Raw genomic sequence first — 19,464 nt, forward strand, 5'->3', positions numbered from 1 at the left:
TTACGCGTTCGGGCGGAGGCCGTCGACGCGGAGGGGCCAAGAACTACAGGGCCAGGCCCGAATTTCTTTCCAGCTGGATCACGGACTCGTACGTCTTGCATAAGCAAGTGCACACTTGCGATAAAAATGCTCATTCAAACGTCGATATGCGCCGCACTTAAATAAGTACGTTATACGAAAATTAAATAAAAATAAATTAAATTAAAAGAAATATGTACAATATCTAATTGTTAGAGATAGCATCGTTAGAGAGAGCTTACAGAAGTGCATCGGATCTTTTACCACATTTGCCAAATTAATGTATTAGGAGGTTGAACTAATTCTGGTCCCTAGCAAGGCCCTAGATGGCTTTAGTAACAAGTTACGTAGTGATTGGTACAAATGTTGAAATCGGACAACACCGAAAGATTTGACATTTCTCTGTGACATATGACAGTTTGCGCACTATTGTTACTGATAATTTCATTGTTTATACACGTTTAAAATGGATCGTACAAAATTGCATTTTCGACATTCATTACTTTTTCTGCTTGATTTGAAAAAAAATCGGCAATTGAAGCTCATGAAATGCTTGTTACAACTTATGGTGATCAAGCTCCATTCCAACTGTATTCCAACTGTAGATTTCGGTTTCAACGATTCAAAAGTGGTGATTCCGATTTGAGTGACAAAGAACGTACTGGTCAACCAAAAAAATTCGAAAATTCTACATTACAAGCATTATTGAATGAAAACGCCGCTCAAACGGAAAAATAATTGGCTGAACAAGTCAGACATAATTTCTAAACATAATTTCTAAACGCCTACACGACATGGGAAAAATTAAAAAAAAGGCAAATAAGTTCCACATGAATTGAGTGAAAATGCCATTGCAAATCATTTGAATCCACGATAACCATTAACATCGATACTAAAACGGAACATTCACGGTCACAAAGCGATGCTCTATATTTTAGTGGCATATGGAAGGTGTGGTATCTATGAGACTATGAGCTTCTAAAACCGAATGAAACATGGGGAAGCAATGTCAGCAACAATTGAACAAACTGAATGATGAATTGATGTAAAAAAGGTCAGCGATAGTCAACAATAGACGTAAAGTGATCTTTTTGCACGATAATGCTGATCCATATGTTGCTTCAGTCATTAAACAAACACTGTTAGAGCTCGAATGGGAAATCCTTCCGCATCTAGCGTACTCTTCAGACCTAGCACTATCTGATTACCATCTATTCCGACTGATGCAACACGCTTTGGCAGATACGCACTTCAATAATTACTTGTGCATGTGCTTGAGGATGTGCAAAAGTGGGTGTCTGATTGGATCGCTTTGAAAGACAGATCGTTCTATCGTCTAGCGGAATCGCGGTATGTTGTCGGAAAGATGGGAAAAAGTCACAGCTAACGACGGAAAATATTTTGATTGATGTAAATTTTACTATTTCTTTAAAATAAAGATAAAAAACTGACAAAATAAGAATTAATTCAACCTCTTAATACCCGCAAATACAATTGTTATCTGTTGCTTTCGTTTACCTTTCGAATATTCATCTGATTGTGCGAGTGCAAAGTGATTCATCTTTTGAAGCGATGAAATCATCGATAACCCGACTTGGATGAGAAGACAAAACGTTGAGATATTTTCCAAGACAACTACATTCGCATTAACGTCATCGCGCAGGCTCGTTATACGTCATTGTCTCTAATAGCTCTGCCATTAATTTTCAGATTTCGCAATCGCACAATGTTTAGCGCGACATCAGAGAGCGCTACGTAAATGGAGACAAATAATAGAGTCGCCGGCTGCAAAGTGGCTGCCGCTAAGCACAGAAACGATCATTCTCACGTCCGAGTGGAGTCCTTTTAGCGATCGCGTAGCACCGAGTGAAACAGTGCAGTCTCCATTTGTCACCGACCGCTTTCCGTCGCCGTCACCGCCGCCGCTGCCACCGTCACCGCCACCACCACCACCACCACCACCACTACCACTTGCGATGACGCCGACAACGACGACGACGACGGCGGCTGAATAATAGTTCTCTTTTTGCGAGACGTCCCGGCGTTAAGCGACGACTGAAAAGAGAAAACGGGGCTCCTTTAGAGATCGCGAAAAGACGAATGAATCACAGGAAGGAGCCAATCGACTCCACGGACAACCCCGATGCAGTCTCGTGACAACTCGTGCGCTACTACTGGCGTTATTGTTGACGTAATGAGCGGCCACGACGACGACGAATAGCGATTATGCAGAGGCAACGTCGTCGGTAGTTTCACTGTCGCTTACGCGAGCGCTTTTTTTATTTTCTTCTCTTCTCCTTCTCCTCTTTTTATTCTTTCTCTTCCTTCTTTTTTCTTCAAGGACTTCTCGGACACCGATGGGCAACAGTCACACTCAATAACCGCTTCATCACGCGAAAGCGCCGCTTGAGCCCGTTTATGAACTCGACGCACTTTTACGTCGCGTTCTGTCCCACATCGCCGCTAATCCTGTTACGTGTACAATAGCGTCCTTCATACACCGGGGGGAGACAACAAAGAGGTAGCTCTGCGACTGGCATTGACGACGAAAGGTAGTGGCATTCGATAGACGACTGGTCTCACTAATTAAGATACATTAATCAAGAGCAAAAGTTCTGGCAGACTTCATACTCCTCTCATAAGAGATAAACATAACGAACTCTCATAACAGAGAGAGAGAGAGAGAGAGAGAGAGAGAGGGGGAGAGAGAGAGAGAGAGAGAAGAGAGAGAGAGAGAGAGAGAGAGAGATTTTCGCCGAAAAATGAAGAAACATAGTTTTGCAGGTCATGAGAAGAAGCAAATTTTCTACCGTAAACTATTTTGTAATTTGTAACAATCAAAACAAGCGATGATATAATGGAGTAATATCAAGAGAACATAGCGGGTATAATAGAGATCCCCTTGCTCTGCGTTAGCATCGAAGTGTGAAGTCTAGCATTATCGTACAACATCTTCGGTCGAAACCAGACGTTTTTCTTTAATTGCTGCCTTTAAATTGCCCAGTTATTGGCATTACTTATTAGAACTGATCGTTTCGCCAACAAAGAGTAACTCATGAAAAATTACACTTTCACAATCTCACCACATAGACAGCATAACCTTCCGAGGATGCAAATCAGTCTTTGGTACAGGCTGATTGCGTTTATTCTTCTGCCTCTGAATCTATTTCCGTTCCATAATGAATCTATTTTTCGTTTTTTGTCACTAACCGATGCGGATCGGCCAATTACCGATACGATTTTTAGTCGAACAAGTAAGGATTTGACCATGGAGACACGGATCATTTTATCCTTTTCTGTCAGATTATATGGCATCTAAACATCGAGTTTTAAATTACATCCAAGTTCCTTTAAATATCGAAATGTCGGTTGATTTATCGATGTTTAGCTTCTTAATAATTTCTTGCGTCGAAATTCCTTAATTGGTGTCCGCCACATTACGCACAATGTCTTCCTCAAGGCCAGAAAGCCAACTGAAGCGTGGCTGATCTTTGAAGTTAAAATCACTCCATATAAATTTTGCAAACTATATCTCAAACTATATTTCAAATTATTCCATCGCAATTCCACCAAGCAGAAAGCATTACACTTTCAGAATACAAATTGGCTTTTGCCATAGGTTCTACAAGCTCTTTGTTTAGTCAGCTAAGTAAGGAAAGCTGCAAAATTGTTCAGCTAACAAATGCAGCATCCACAAATTGATTTCAAATCAAAATGGTTTCATTGGTATTCAAACTCTTTTAAATGCCGAAATGCGGTCGCTCTGTCAATGTCGAATCTCTCAATATCTTCTATTGACATTCTATTGACATTCGTAAATGTACAAGATTAACGGAATTGATGAAAATCACCCTTAAAGCAAGATTGTGGACAAAGAATAAGAATATTTGTAATTGCTGACATAAAACTGGAGCAGTCGCATTTTTGAGAGATTCATCAAAATTTTTGCATTCACCTAATATTAAGTGTACAAATTAATTCGATGCCTTTTTTCATACAATTCAAAGTTTATTCACAAAAAGACAAATACACATTTAATATTCGTAATAATCTCCATTATTTTCGGTGATTTTACTCTATCTTTCGGGCGACTGACAAATGCCCTCGAGGAAGAAACTTCTTGGCAGTTTTGACTCGATAAAATCATCGATGCTTTTTCGGACTTCGTCAACTATTTTAAAGCTCATCAGCCACCTGATGTTGAAGCGACTGAAATAAGTGATAGTCCGATAGGGCGAGATCTGGTGAATAAATCACGCAAGGGAAAACTTCCTAGTCTAATGTATAGATGATGTCCTTGGTTCTTTTTGCAGAATGTGGTCGAACGTTGTCGTGCTGCAAAATCACTTGTCTATTTCCATTGCTAGTGTAAAGTCTCTTTCGCTCTAACGCATCGCTCAAATGGATAAATTGTTGTTGATGGTGCTTCGCAGTAACAGTTTGGCCAAGATCCAGCAACTCGTAATGCATCACACCCTTCATATCCCATCAGATATTCAGTAAAACTTTTTTTGCATGGATATTGGGCTTCGGAGGCAATGTCGACGATTGGCCGGAATCTACCCATGATTTTCTGCGTTTAGGATTGTCGTATATTACCCATTTTCAACCACCCGTAATGATTTTGTATAAAAAATATTTTCTTTTAAATCGGATCAGCAAAGACATTGTCGTGTCGAATCTTCGTTCCTTGTTTTCCGAGCTCAGGTTGTGCGAAACCCATCTATCCTTCTTTTAAATTTTACCGAATTTATATAGACGATGAGATATGCATTGTTGAATAACTTCCAGTTGTAATGCTAACTTCTGTTGAGTTTGAGCGGGTTTTTTTCAGTCAACAGTTGCTGGAGTTCGTCGTCGTCGAATTTTTGTGATTGATCCGAACATTGTCGATCCAAAAGATTAAAATCTCCATTCCAAAACCTCTAGTACCACTTTTTATATGTTTTATGAGTTACAATCTCTTTACCCAGAGAGCAGTACAAATCATCTCCATAGCTTTAGCAGCATTTTTCTTTGATTAAAATGCGGAAAGAATGCAGTGCCTCAAATGTTGTTTATGGTGAAGTTATATTGTCTCTTCGCCAAAGCATATAAGTGCTTTGAGAACTTAATGGTACATATAGTCTGTTTGTTTTAGCTGCACTGCTACACTGGTGCAGCTAAAAAGAACAAGCCAATACTTACAAATCACAAAAGGGCGGGAAACTATTTAGTTTTAAAATTATTTAATTTAAGTTATAAGGTGCGAAATGTAAAATCACAGAATTAATTGGTATATCTAATATTTTCTACATTCCCTACTATCTAATTAGGAATTTATTTTCCAACTCTTCGCGGTATCGCTCCTTCCAGGAGGAGACGAAGGATCAGTCGGATAGCAAGTCAACCGATGTCGATGAGATCAACCCGGATACCATCGATTCATTCTAAATACCACCGGTAATAATTAATACCTGTGATTAGCCGCAGGTGTAAGTCATCGCCTCGGAATATCACGAAAGGACGTCGCGGGAGCGGAACCATTATTGCATTCGTAACGAACGCGACGTATGCAGGAGAGAAGACGATGCACAGACGTAATGATTATGCGAGAGAGAGAGAGAGAGAGGAAGAAAGCGAGGAGAAGGGAGAGAGGGAGAGAAAAAGAGAGAGCACCCGCAGCAATCACAGACGATGGCTGCATTTCTGCCATTTGCGTGACTCCGTTCTCGCGCAAGACGTAATACGGTACTGATACGCCCCCCGAGACGTATCCTCACAGTAATCGACAGAAAATTAAATTCTCTAATGATACACGTAAGAGATGCCATTCTATATCGCAAGTGTGCATTATACGTATCGACGCGCCAGTTTCCTTTCCATCGGTCGTCAGGCTGCCGAGTCATTTTCTCCAGAGTCGATACTACCCTCATAATTTGACGCGAGAAATTAGATTGCGCCTCTAACGTTGTAACGGTATCTCCCCCTTTCTCTGTGCCCCTCGTGGGTATTTTACTTATTCGCAAAACACTTAAAACGAACGACGTAATATCTGCTTTCAGCTTTTATCTCGACACTTATCTCACAACTTGCGGGAAATCCAACGTTACCGATTTTATCAATTTATGAATACTCGCAGTCTACATACTCTCTTCTACGTCTCTCTTCTACGCCTCTTTTACGTAACCCTTCGAGATTATGAAATGCGGGAAACTTCACAACGTTGAAGTTTTTCCCATTAGTTTGACTTTCACGTGTGACATCGGCTATACATCTTGTTGATATATTTATCGTAAGGAATACAACGAAAGAAAATGTTCCTTTCTATCTCAGGGCACAGGATTGTTTATCATATTTCCTACTTTTTCGATTCTCTAACGATAAATTGCTGAAAAAGCCCGGGAATGGGATACACGCGTGATGAGAATAAAGGGCGACTCACCTTGTTCCGCGAGTACACCTGAAGAACGTCTGTCCACCATCTGGTCTCTTCTCGACACGTCCCTTTAACGAAGGTCACACCCTCCGGCGAGGTTACGGCAAGGCTATAAGGATGTCCAGTGACGTCCTCGGCGGCGGCCACTTCCAGGACGCGGGTCATGTCGATCCTCGCCTGAGGCACCGTCTCGGGCTGCAACGACAGGGGGAAGACACTCGATTATAACAGAGCTGACGCGCAGAGCAATATACACTCTGTAAAGTAAGAGCGTGCACTGCATAAATGGCAGTTGGCTTCAAATATCGTCCTAGTTTTTTTGTGAGCCGATAGATGAAATCTTTGTCGTGAATGCTTTGTCACAAAAGATTCAGTTGGCGTCGAACTCTAACCTGAGAAACACGTTAACCGCCATGAGTGCCGCATACGCATCGCGCTACGAGGCTGTGTTCCTTTGTTCCCACCCCAAAGGACCAAAAATGTCATATGCAGTGGCTGCTAAATACATGGGAAAGTCAAAGTCGTTCGTCGCTAAGTGGGTTCAGCAATATAAGAAGATCAAAAATGTCGATGACTTGCCAAAACGTGGCTCGATAGGCAAAGTGACGCCGAATATGGAAAAAAAAATTGTGAATTTGTTTAAGTGGAACCCGACCTTAATGCTTAAAATTTATGAGAAGTGTTTGTTGCTGACTGCTGAACGATGCTTCATAAAAAAAAACGAGGACTGGATCTTATAGGAAGACAACGACCCAAAACACCGGAGCAAGCTTTGCACCGAGTGGAAAGAGCAGTCTGGCATCGTCACACTTGATTGGCCATCGCAGTCGCCAGATGCAAATCCCATTGAAAATGTGTGGGCATATCTCAAGCACAAGCTTCGAGGAAAAAGAGTGTGCACTTTGAAGCAGCTGACACGACAAATTCGTCTCATTTGGAGGTCTTTACCGAACGAATACGCAGTCAACTTAGTGGAAAGTATGCCTCGGAGATGCCAGGCAATTATCAATGCCGGTGGTGTGACTGGACTCATTATTAATGGTATAGCATTTTTCTTCTCATGGAGTACAACAAATCCATGTACTTAAAAATCATTAAATATAAATTTTTCTACACATTAACCCGTTTACAGACTGTACATACGCACACGCATGCTACTGCTGTTGAGGGGCGTTCTACTTTGCGCGAAATTACATCGACAGGCCGATATAATCGGTTGTCGGAGATTAAATGTGCGTTGGTTAATCGCGCGTTCTCATGCGCGATCCGAAAACAAGAATAATAATAAGACACCCAGCGACGCATCGCGGGCGATCCGTGCGAGTGTGAATGCACACAATACACGCTGGCAGAAAGGTGTCCGGTACTTGTGACTATAATAGTACGGTGAAGAAATTGTAGTCGGGAGAACCATTTTTGTGATAAATGCTACACTGTAGTGTTAAATGATAATAACCTCATATGGACATCACCATGCCTTTGCTATCCTTTTTAGGAAAGAAAACTCTCAGTGCAATGGTGACTGTCCACTCAACGTTCGTTTAAAATAAAATATATCGTTGTGCAAATTCGAGTAATTTTTCTAAAATATTACAGACTGCTATTTGGACCGCTTTGGCGTTGAGAAATTTTGAGTTAAAATGCTATAGCAACGTCAAACACACAGTCGCAGTCAATAATCGTAATCACACAAAGAAAGATAGAGAGAAAGAGAGAGAGAGAGAGAGAGAGAGAGAGAGTCCCACGCGAGAGAAACGAAATGACGGAATAACGAAACGCGATATCGTCGAGAAATCGGCGATCGCAGAACGCTTTTATCGCGCTTGATATTTTGTTCTTTCTTCTCCTTCTTCTTCGTTTTCTTTTGCGTCTTCTCCTCTACTTCTTCCACTAGCGGCGAACGGCCGTTTCGCGAAATTGCACGCGCATTACGCTCGCCGGTCGGCCGAGCTGCGTCGGGCTCTCGCTTTACCGGAAACGTATCATTTCAGCGCAAATAGATAAGCAACCGGTCGCACCTCCTCCCCACGGTCACCGCCAACCCTCCTCACCCCCTCGCGTCATCGCGGTCAACTATTTTCCTTCAGTCCACCGTAAAAGTGGCAGTCCGCACCGCGGAATAACGCCTTATTGCTATTCCGGCGGGTACTTCGCTCCTCGTAAAACGAAAGTGAGTCTCATCGGTGATTGCGCGGCAATTGCCGCTAGTTTGAAACGTTACGGGGGTAGTTCTCACGGGAACTGTCCACTGTCTTGACTGAGGAAAGACTGAGAGGAAGACATCGTGCGCAAGAGGGCGAAGGAGGGTTGCGGCCACGCGAGTTCGATCAAAGCGCGCCGCGCGATTCGCCGCGCGACGAGTATGAGGGCGCATTCACACCTGGGCAGAAAAGCAGAAAGCAGAAAGGCAGTTGCCAATCAGAACTCGCGCTGGTAGTCTGTCTCTCTCTTGCGACAGTTTTTCTCTCTGTCTCTTGGCTTCTGCTGTTCTGCTTTTTGCTTTTCTGCCAAGGTGTGAATACGCCCTTAGAGAGGATTCACACTTAGGCAAAAAAAGCAAAAAGCAGAAAGGCAGTTACCAATCACAAGTGGCACTGATAGTCTCTCTCTCTCTTGCGAGTTTTTCTCTCTGTCACTCTCTTGGCTGTTGCCTTTCTGCTTTCTGCTTTTCTGCCTGGGTGTGAATCCGCCCTTAGGGCGCATTCACACCTCAGCAGAAAAGCAGAAAGCAGAAAGGCAGCAACCAATCACAAATGGCGTTGGTAATCTGTCTCTGTCTCTCTCTCTCTTCTTTTTCTTCTCTCTCTCTCTCTCTTGCAAGAGTTTTTCTCTCTGTCACTCTCTTGGTTTCCGCTGTTATGCTTTCTGCTTTCCTGCACAGGTGTGAATGCGCCCTTACTCAGCCGGAGAATGTCACCGCGACGCGATCACACTTTACGGGAACGAGCGTGGCCGCCGTGTTTGACGTTGGACACGGGTCGACTTCGGGCGAAGGCGAAAAGGTTGAGCAACGTTCGGGACAGCGACAAACGAGCTGTAAAAAGTAACGACTAATTTTTCGGTGATAAATCGCGCGGCGAACAAACCGTCGAGCAATTCGGTTGTCCACGCGCACGCGTGGAACAACGTTAAAATAATGGCGTAGTTACTGTGCCGGTTGTCGAGAAGCGATTGTAATTATCGGAAATTGAATCGAGAGAGCACACTTGTGTTCGCGAAGATCACCGGTCATTAATCGGCTTTCAGACGTTACTCTGAAACGCATTGTCGGTTTTTTTGCTTAATCGTCAGATTTGAAACAAGACTCTTTTTTCAAATAGAGTTCGTTTTACACTCATCTACCCGTCTCACCAACGTCGATCGTATTTTAACTCCCTAACTAGCTGTTAACGATAGAGACATCCGCGGAAATCCAAACTGTTATGTCAACTGTTCCATTTTGGATTTATGACAAGAAATGTTTAACTTGACTTGAAATTCGTCATCAGCATCATCAAACTCTTCCCACTTGTATAAATTTATTAATTTTCGAGAATCTTTTGTCATTTTAGGAGCAGTCGAGGAAAATGGTGTGGCACTGAAGGAGTTAACCCGAATTTAAATGTTCGTCTGAATAGAGTTTAAATTCGTTAAAATGTTTAATCGACGCTTTAATCGAAGCAGGCGTTGGACACTTATCTAGGCAAGATGAAGGAATTCGTGACGGTCAGTGTGTACACGGACGCGGCGGAGCAGCGCGCATAATTCAAAGCGTCGTGCTGCCCGGCTGCAATTTTTCTCGCGCTCGAGCAGCGACATTATTCTTGAAGCGCGAGAGGTTCATTTGTGCATCTGCCTCTCCCGCTCTCCTCCCCCTCTTTTTCTCTCTCTTTCTCCCGTGCCTATATATCCTCCGCTGCGTCCGTCTGCCTATCGTCTCTCTCCGCAATAAGGCAAAAATTTACATACGAAAAATCCCCCTTTCTCATTTCGCGTAATTAATCGCGGAGAGTGTAACGAGGGGAAGAAACTCGCGCGGTGACAACAGGAAAAAATTTATGAACGCGAATAATTCGCGACACAGAGCGCGACGATGACAATAATTAATACGTTATTAAGCATGCAAAGCTCAGCGACGAAACACTCGCGCTCGGAAAGAACAAACAGAACGCGAGTTCATCTCCAGGAATAAGTTCCCACCCCTTCAGTTTTCCTTTCTCTCTCTCTCTCTCTCTCTCTCTCTCTCTCTCTCTCTCTCTCTCTCTCTCTCTATTTCTTTCTCCCTCCTTCTCTCTTTCTTACATCATCCGCCGCGAGATCACTCGCTACGATAATATGTCTCTTTTTCTGCTTTACGAAGCGAACGACACGATTTGTTTGTTTGTTTATATCACCCGGTATACACACGACAGTATGTGGGCTGTAATAAGGCGAGCCCACGGTATATTACACGCATGTCCATTATACACACACTCGGGATTGCGTAAACCGTGCTGAAACCTCCGAAGGACTGTGTGTAAGAATCTCTAATACCTCCCTGTCGCCTTGCTCCCCTCTCTCCTTTACCATCTACCTGTACCTCTCTCGTTTCAATGGGTACGCGAGAAAGTAATGAGTATAAGCTTTAATCAATCATTTTTGCGACCAGCTACTATCGCCGGAAAGCCGGAGATGGTCGCATCTGCAAGTGCAGGAACGTAGCTTTCGCGCTATCCTTGTACGCTTTACGTATAATTTATGCTCGGTTCGTTCAATGAATTCATAAATTCACTCTCGCACGCTTCTGCCGCTGTGTGTGTAATTCCCCCCCTCTCTCTCTCTCTCTCTCGCGGAGTCTATCGAAAGTATCCCGCGCACCGAACGACGTTCTAGCTACAAATCAATTAGGTTCTTTACGACCGTTCGTAGTACGCGCGTTCGTGATTCGTAGGGAATGCGAAACCGACCGCTCGCGCGCCAGTATGTCGTAAATGTGCCATTCGCGTGTCTGAAAAGGCCTGAAAACACGTCTCGAAGAATGCTAGGCGTATCATTAATCGCGTGCCGAGTTCTAATTGTGTTCCAGGCTTGAGGAACTTTGGAGGAACCCCGGCGGGACGTTTGATAGGATTACGCCGGGCGGGCGCGTTCACGACATCGGAATAATCGAATACGTGGCATTTTTCTGCGGCAAGGAAAAGCGCCCAAGCGCGGTCATCCGTATGATGTGATCCATCAAAGATCACAACTGTTTCACCAACATTCCTAATTAAAGGATCAATTTGTCGCCAGAAATCTCCGCTTAGCGTTAAAAACCATTGTACTATATTGATGATACAAATGTAACAGCAAATTAAAAGCTCAGATAAAGACATATAAATAAAGACAGATATCGAAGACTCTGAACAAGCAGTGAGAAATGAAAGATTAATAAAAAAACCGCCTTGGTATTTTAAAAATCAAAACATATATATTTTTTTATAATTTAAAGATAAGAAGAAAATTATGATTGACCTTACTCAGTAAAGAGGAAGTGCCTTGCAAATGAGACACCGGCTGTCAATGGGTTAACTAATTAAACTAAATTAAAAGGACCAGACTACTCTTCGAATCCTTTTGGCAAAGGCGGAGAGAACTCGATACTCTCGACGTGACTACGACGACAGCTCACAACAACCCTCTCGAACGCGGTCCCCCGGACGCGTACATGTCACGGGGATCTCCCTCGCGAGAGGGGATCCGGCGGAGAGTTCCGTCCGCGAAAGGACTCCGAGCGACGATTATGCCGCCCACTCACTTCAACGACTTCGAGCACCGGGACGACTCGAAGACCCCGGGCGTAAATCTCGGCGTGGCCGTCGTTAAAGACGCCCGAAGATGAGAATTTCGAATCTCCTGAAAGCATCAACGTGCGCTAAGCATCGCCGGGTCGTTAATAATCCTCTAAGTGGCATTCATGGCACCTCGTTCCCCATCGTGGCCGCCGCCGTCGTCGATGTTACTTCCTTCTTCTCCTATCGCCCGGAGAGTTAGACGAGGCTCTTAGAAGCGTCGTCGGCGACGCGATTTCGGAATATGGAATATGAACGATGATGTAAGGGGAGACAGGCGCGCTGAGATCTACCGCTATATTCACGGAGATGATGTTCGGACGTTAACGCTGCCGTTATCAGGTGGAATCATGTTGCTTGTTGAGCCATCAAAGGCCGTAATTATTTTAGAAATATTTTTCATCACGGCATCAGCCGTTTTTATTGCCCAGTAGACGTCCCCAGATTAGCACTGGAGCTATTTTTACTGAAGGCGTAGCTATAACTGGAAATCTCAAACGCTGCGCAACCATAAAAAAGGAATGATATGTCAATAAAGCGAATTTTTTATCGATAAAGTAGAAACGTCCCCCTTAAATGACGGACATTGGCTTTTAATCAACTAAGTTCATCGACGAAAAATTTTTTTCTCTCCTGAGCTTGCGATCCCGACGAATCACACACTCCGATTCACTGCGACGACAATTTGCGCGAGCTGTGTTTGTTGTTGCATTGACAAGTTGAAAGTGATTAGCGTAAAACGAAGAACGTTGACAGGCAGATAAATAGATTTATTGTAATTTATTAGGTATACAAATGAATAATTCGAACTTTTTTGAGCGGCCAAGAAATTAAGTTTCAAATATAATATCAAATTTTCCCGCTCTTTTATGTAGTGATTGACATATAACCGATGAACTATAAAACTAATTGGAAGGAACTGTTTTCGCTGTAGGACTTTGAACCGAGAGAGATAGCATCCAAATAGAATCTCCGTCTTTGTCTATCATATACTAGGTGAACTAAAAGTTTAAGCTTACAAAAAATGCAGTAAAATGTATAGAATAGATACAAGGTGCGTTAAATGTAGTAGAAGAGTTTTATAGATGCTAAATATTATGTACAAAATGTTCATATATAGAATGTTACTATAAAAGTATTATTTCACAAAAAGGACAAAATAAGATATTACCTTATTCCGCTTTGTGATTATTGTTTTCATAAACAACATATTTTTATAATAAAAGATTTTAATTCTATATTCATTGTTCAAGTGTAATTGCCCTGATTAAAGTATGATTGAAGATAATATATACAAAATTTCGTTTTTCTCATCTCTTAAGAAGATTTGATAACATTTTTAGACTACCACATTGTATACTATGAAAACTTAGGAGAAATAGACTATAGTACGTTAGTAAGACAAGGAGCGAGATTCCATTTGGTCATGGCCCTTGTCTTACATGTTGATTCGGCACGTATAAACGCAGTACTCATTCCAGTTAGTTCTATAGTTTATTGCATATAGCTGTTAAAAATTACATTTAGTATAGCGGAAGGCTCAACATAACCTCAAAAATTATTCAGTTCAGTACAGTCAAAAATGGCAATAGATAAGGTGCATGTCCGATACTGCATTCTTTACAAATTCCAACAAGGAAAAAATGCTGCAAGAGTATGCGAATCGATTTGTTCCTTTCTTAGCAAAGGTGTTCTACCGTACGATGTGTGTGTATTTTGGTTTAGACGGTTTATCAGGTATGTAAATATGAAACCGGAATTCTTGTATAGAAAATACACGTTTATTGTATGAAAATGATAAAAAATATTTTATTCGAACTATTGCCCATCGCTAGCTATACATTTTTTCCACCTGTCTGACAATTTGTGAATGCCACGCCAAAAAAACTGTTGCTCTTTTGAGGCAAACCAGTCATCGAGCCATTTTCGTACATTTTCGTAAGAAGTGAAGCGCTGCTCAGCAAGTGCGTGTCCCATCGATGCAAATAAGTAGTAATCGGATGGAGCCAAGTTTGGTGAGTAAGCCGCATGCGAAAGTATTTCCCAACTAAACGCCTCAATCGTTTCCTTGACCAGTTTTTTGCTGTGTGTGATGATGCATTATCATGAAGCAAAATCACTTTGTGTTGCCTTTTTTGATATTCTGGTCGTTTTTCACGCAAAGCTTGATTCAAATCGATCATTTGTTGATCGGTAGCATTCAATTCATTAACGGTTTCGCCAGGTTTTAGCAGCTCATAATAGATCACACCCTTCTGATCCCATCAAACACAGAGCATTGTCTTCCGTCTATAGCGATTTGGCCTTGCAGTCGAAGTCGATGGTTCGCCTAGAACCATCCATCCATGATCTTTTACGCTTAGGATTCTCAAAACATATCCACTTTTCATCGCCAGTCACAATTCGATGGAGAAATGACTTTCTTTTGTACCTGGCGAGCAGCATTTCGCAAGTGGTTTTTCCGTTTTCCTGCCGTTTTTCATTCAGTTCATGTGGAACCCATTTTCCCATCTTCTGGATCTTTCCCATGGCTTTCAAACGTATGGAGACGGCTTCTCGTGTCACATTTAATTGATCCGCGAGTTGTTGTTGCGTTTGAGCGTCATTCTCATCCAACAACGCTTGCAATTCGCTATCTTCAAACTTCTTCGGTGGTCTTCCACGTTCTTCATTTCTCACGTCAAAATCGCCACGTTTGAATTTTTTAAACCACTCAAGGCACTGTGATTTACCAAGAGCATGCTCACCGTAAGCTTCGACAAGCATTCGATGCGATTCTGCAGCAGTTTTCTTCAAATGGTAACAGAAAATCAATGCTGTCCGCAAATCGTAGCTTCCAGGCACAAAATTGTATGTTGTATGAAACTTGTTGTATGAAACTGTTGTATGAAACTTGTATTGTTGTGAGTTGAAAATCTTTGTCAATGTCAACAAATGGAAATGGCGCCAATGACGCGGTTTGACGGTAACTACATTGACAGCTAGGGCCATCTATCGGCAAATTCCGGTTTCATATTTATAGACCTGGTAAAAGCGACGATTTCAATCAGAGTGACAAAGAACGTCCTAGAGGCCCTCGGAAGTGCGGCAACAATGATTTGGAGCAACTGCTCACTGAGAATTCAGCACAAAGAGCTTGCAAAGCAGTTAGGAGTAGCGCAACAAACTATTTCCAAACGCCTACACGAGATGGGGAAGATTCAGAAAGAAGGAAAATGGATTCCGCATGAACTCACTGAAACCAACAATAATCTTTCTTTTCTCAATAAGCAGCGTAGACAGTCTTTCTTGTGGAAAATTGTTACGGGCGATGAGAAATGAATATTCTATGACAATCCGAAACACAAAAGTCATGGGTAAATTCCGGCGAACTATCAACATCGGTCGCAAAGCCGAAACAGTTCGGAAAGAAGATTCCGCTCTGCATTTGGTGGGATATGAAAGGCGTGATTTATTATGAGCTATTAAAATTGCATGAAACAATTACTGTGGACGTTACCAATACCAATTAATCCAATTTGAGTCAAGAATTAGAGCAAAAACGCCCATATAGTGCAAAGGAAAACGTCCTATGAAATTGTTGCATGATAACGCTAGGCCACACATTACTTCTACGACAAAAGACATCATAATGAGTCTTGGCTGGAACGTCTTGCAGCTTCCGGCATATTCACCAGACATCGCTTCTACCGATTACCACTTGTTCCGATCGATGCAACATGCCTTGTCCGATACGCACTTAAAATCAGTGGATGAGATCCGAAAATGGCTTGACGATTTTATCCTGTCCAAAGACACAATATTTCTCGGACATGGAATTCATCAGCTGCCTGAAAGATGACTTAACCCTTTGTATCCTGACGGTACTTCAAAGTACCGCTCTATATATGCGCTCTTGGACCTTTTTTCCGTGTCCTACCCTACTGTCCTGTCGGTACTTACAAATACCACGTCAAAATTTAATCACTGAATTGTTACCAAATTTATTTTCCTGTCTTACGTTTATGATATGCCAAGAGTTATTTAATTATGCAAAAATTTAATAAAGTCTTGGGTAAATTAATTCAGGATACAAAGGGTTAAAGTTGTAGAAAACAACAGCGAATACTTTGATTGACAAATTTGTTTTACTTTCTTTTAAAATAAACCTTGAATTTAGCTGAAAAAATTGGATTATTCGTTTGTACACGTAATATCAAACGTTGACGGAGGGAGAGAGAAAGAGAGAAAGCACGGGAGCAAAGTGGTTCTTATTTGGCGAAATCGATCGTTACATCGATCTGTGCGCGTTTGCCCGTCCTTCTCCCCACCGCAGGGATATCCGCGCGCGCACAACTCGAGACTCGCCCGTAATGACTTCGTAATGCCAAAGATATGCTTGTCGTATAAACTAGTCGGACCACAAAAGTCTTTATTGGAGTATCTCGCTCGGCGATACGCTCGTTCGCGTACCTCGTTCCCTAGCCCCCACGCGCGCGTCTGTTTAATTCGCATAAGGAGGTATTTACGTGTATAATTGTCGAAGCTTCGTTAATTGCTCCATCCGAAAAGTGCGACGAGATACCTTAAGGCATTAATTTGTCGGCCGCCAATGTTCGCGTGGTTATTTTCAGTGCGCAACCCTCCGGCTGCTTCGCTGCGTCGTCGTCATCATCGTCGTCGTCGTCGCCGTCGTCGACGACCAGCCTCATTTGAGAAATCAACAGGGGTCTGTCGGGAGCTGAACGAGCCGGTGGACTTTTTTATCAGCGGTGGAACAGGTCCCACTGGTGCGTGTGCACTTGTATGCAGCAGTACGTGTGCGTCGCAACGTCCCTCGATACCGCGAGAAGAAAGATCAGTAAAAATGAAAGCTATCGGAGCGTGGCAACGCGTGGGAGAAGACGATAGTGGGGAGGGGGAGGGACAGACGGCTTAATACACATTGCAGCGGCTAAAAGTTCTTGATTGTCCTGCAGGGACAGTCAAATCTAGCGAGACGGCGGTCATTAAGCGTCGCGATGCTCCGATTACGCGCGATTAAAATCTCATTAATCACCGTCACGTAAACCTCAACATCGCGCAATAATAAAATGAGAGAACAGCGCAGCGACCATATTCGCCGAGCGATTGTAAGACACCGGCGGGCGATATCTCCAAAGTATCCACGTCGCGTGTCGCTCTGTCTCGATTCCGCCGTCTCGTCTCGAGATCCACTTTCCCGGCTGACATCCGGACGAACGCTTCGTACGACGTCATCGCCATGCGTGACATCGCCATCGAACGGGGGAAAAAGAAAAGCGGAGAGTTTCACGAAGAACGACCGTTGGGAAAGCGAGTGCAAATAGAGGAGATTTTCTTCTCCTCCTGGCGAGTCTTCCTCCTCCTCCTCCTCGACGACATCATCGGTGACATCGGCGACATCGCGGTCACCGGTGAATCGGCAAGAGGCAAGAGGGGAGAAAAAAATCTGTAAGTCCAGTCTGATTGATTCGCGAGGAACGACCGTTGGAAAAGCGATTAGAAACACCGGAGGCTTCCCTCACGGCGATTCCCTCACCTCCTCCTCTTCCTCGGACGACGTGACGGAATGCGTGAGAATGCGTGAGGTGGAATCTTATATCCCGTGCATATCAACGCGAGATGCATTTACGCGCGCGTTGCGCATCCTGTACGCGCACGGAGGGAAAACTCATCATTCTCCTCCTCAAAGGAATTCTCCGATTGAGGAAGATGGAAGGTATATCTACGGAGCGTGTGCTCCGTACGGGCAGACTGCCGAAGATGAGGCAACGGACGGATAATGGAGCGTGTATCGTTATCTCTCGTGGGACTTAATATTCAATACGACTGTCCGATCTCTTGAATTTTACTTGCTCTCATTCGTCCGCGGCAAGACTAGCCGGCGGTATCTACGATCGACCGAGACTGCCCGGCCGTTTCGCCGTCGCGGATCGTCCATGTCGATTCACGTCCGCATTCAATTAGCTGTCGTACAGCCGACCCGCAAACTTGCGCGTGGCCGCCGTGTAATCACCCGTCAGTCATTAACGCGGGAATACAATTTCTCGATGATTACCGGTGGAAAAGAGGACGGTGTCTCAGGTGGAAGAGATCGACGCTCGAGAGCGCCGAAGGAAAGGCCGAGATCAAGGAAAAGACGAGACAAGAGAAAAGGAAAAAGGAGACGATGAAGAAGGGAGAGAAAGAGAGAAAGAGAGAAGGGGGGGAGGTGAAACCGGCGCGGCTTCACGCCGCTGAGAGAAAACGATCCGTGCAGGCGCGCTAGTTAGTTAGCCGGCGAAATATCTTGATAATGTGCGATCCGCGGCCTTTTCACAATATCTCTCTCTCTCTCTCTCTCTCTCTCTCTCTCTCTCTCTCTCTCTCTCTCTCTCTCTCTCTCTTTCTTTCTATATATATATATATATATATCATTGTTTCTCTTCTACTCGTTGATATCCGGCTGATTTATAATACGAGGGACGGGAGCGAACGAGGGAGCGAGCGAACGAGCGTGCGCGCGCGCGCGCGCACGGCGGTGGTCGACGCGCCGCGTGAAAGGCAACTAGCTAATAACAACGAGCCTCCGCGTTGATTACGTACCATGATTCGCAATTGAAACGCGTGGACCGCCGGTAACAAAGCTGCCACAGTGCATCTCGGAACAATCCTCCCTCCCCCCTCTCCCTTCCCTCCGCGCGAGAGAAACGCGTTGGACGACGCGCTGGTCGCGGGTAGCGAGGGAAGAATGCGAACGCAGGAGGGCTTTCTCTGTATCCTTAACGACCGATTGATTGTGCTCGCAGATCGAGGTCGCTTTGATGCCGCAAAAGCGACTGTCATCGGCTGCCGATTAGCTTGTTCGCTCGTGCCTGTGTGCGTACGACCGTGACAGTCGCGACGCACCCTTCGCTCTCGCGAAGGACCACAGCGCGCGGCAAATCTAAATGGACGCGAATCCGAGGAAAAATTATTTTTACTACACTTCATTAATGCGGAATAAATCTCCGCTTTCCTGACACAGCTGTTAACCCTTCGAGGCACGTATTTTTTAGAAAATCCGAATCACATGGAAATTTATATACGGGGGTTTCTGGGGTCGCTGTTGACGAATCCGTTATCAGATTTTAAAAATTCACAATTTCTATTTCAAAGTCGTCATTTTTCACCTCAGATTTGTAGTCGGAAACCTGAAAAACTAACCGGAAGACAATGTCAGGTAAATATATTAGAATTCCATGATCCACCAACTTGAAT

The 19,464-nt window shown here is 43.7% G+C and overlaps 1 protein-coding gene across 3 annotated transcripts in view; it reads right to left on the reverse strand.

The window, feature by feature from the left end:
* osp (myosin phosphatase Rho interacting protein outspread) overlaps positions 1-19,464 on the reverse strand; it is a 495,008-nt gene that overhangs the window by 33,012 nt on the left and 442,532 nt on the right. For all 3 annotated transcript variants that reach the window (XM_025308057.1, XM_025308055.1, XM_025308056.1), the window contains exon 4: positions 6,443-6,631. In XM_025308057.1, coding sequence (XP_025163842.1) covers positions 6,443-6,631 — 189 coding nt within the window. The remainder of the gene's footprint in view (positions 1-6,442; positions 6,632-19,464) is intronic.

This window comes from Harpegnathos saltator, unplaced genomic scaffold (assembly GCF_003227715.2).
Source record: "Harpegnathos saltator strain DR-91 unplaced genomic scaffold, Hsal_v8.6 scaffold138, whole genome shotgun sequence".
Lineage (NCBI taxonomy): Eukaryota > Metazoa > Arthropoda > Insecta > Hymenoptera > Formicidae > Harpegnathos > Harpegnathos saltator.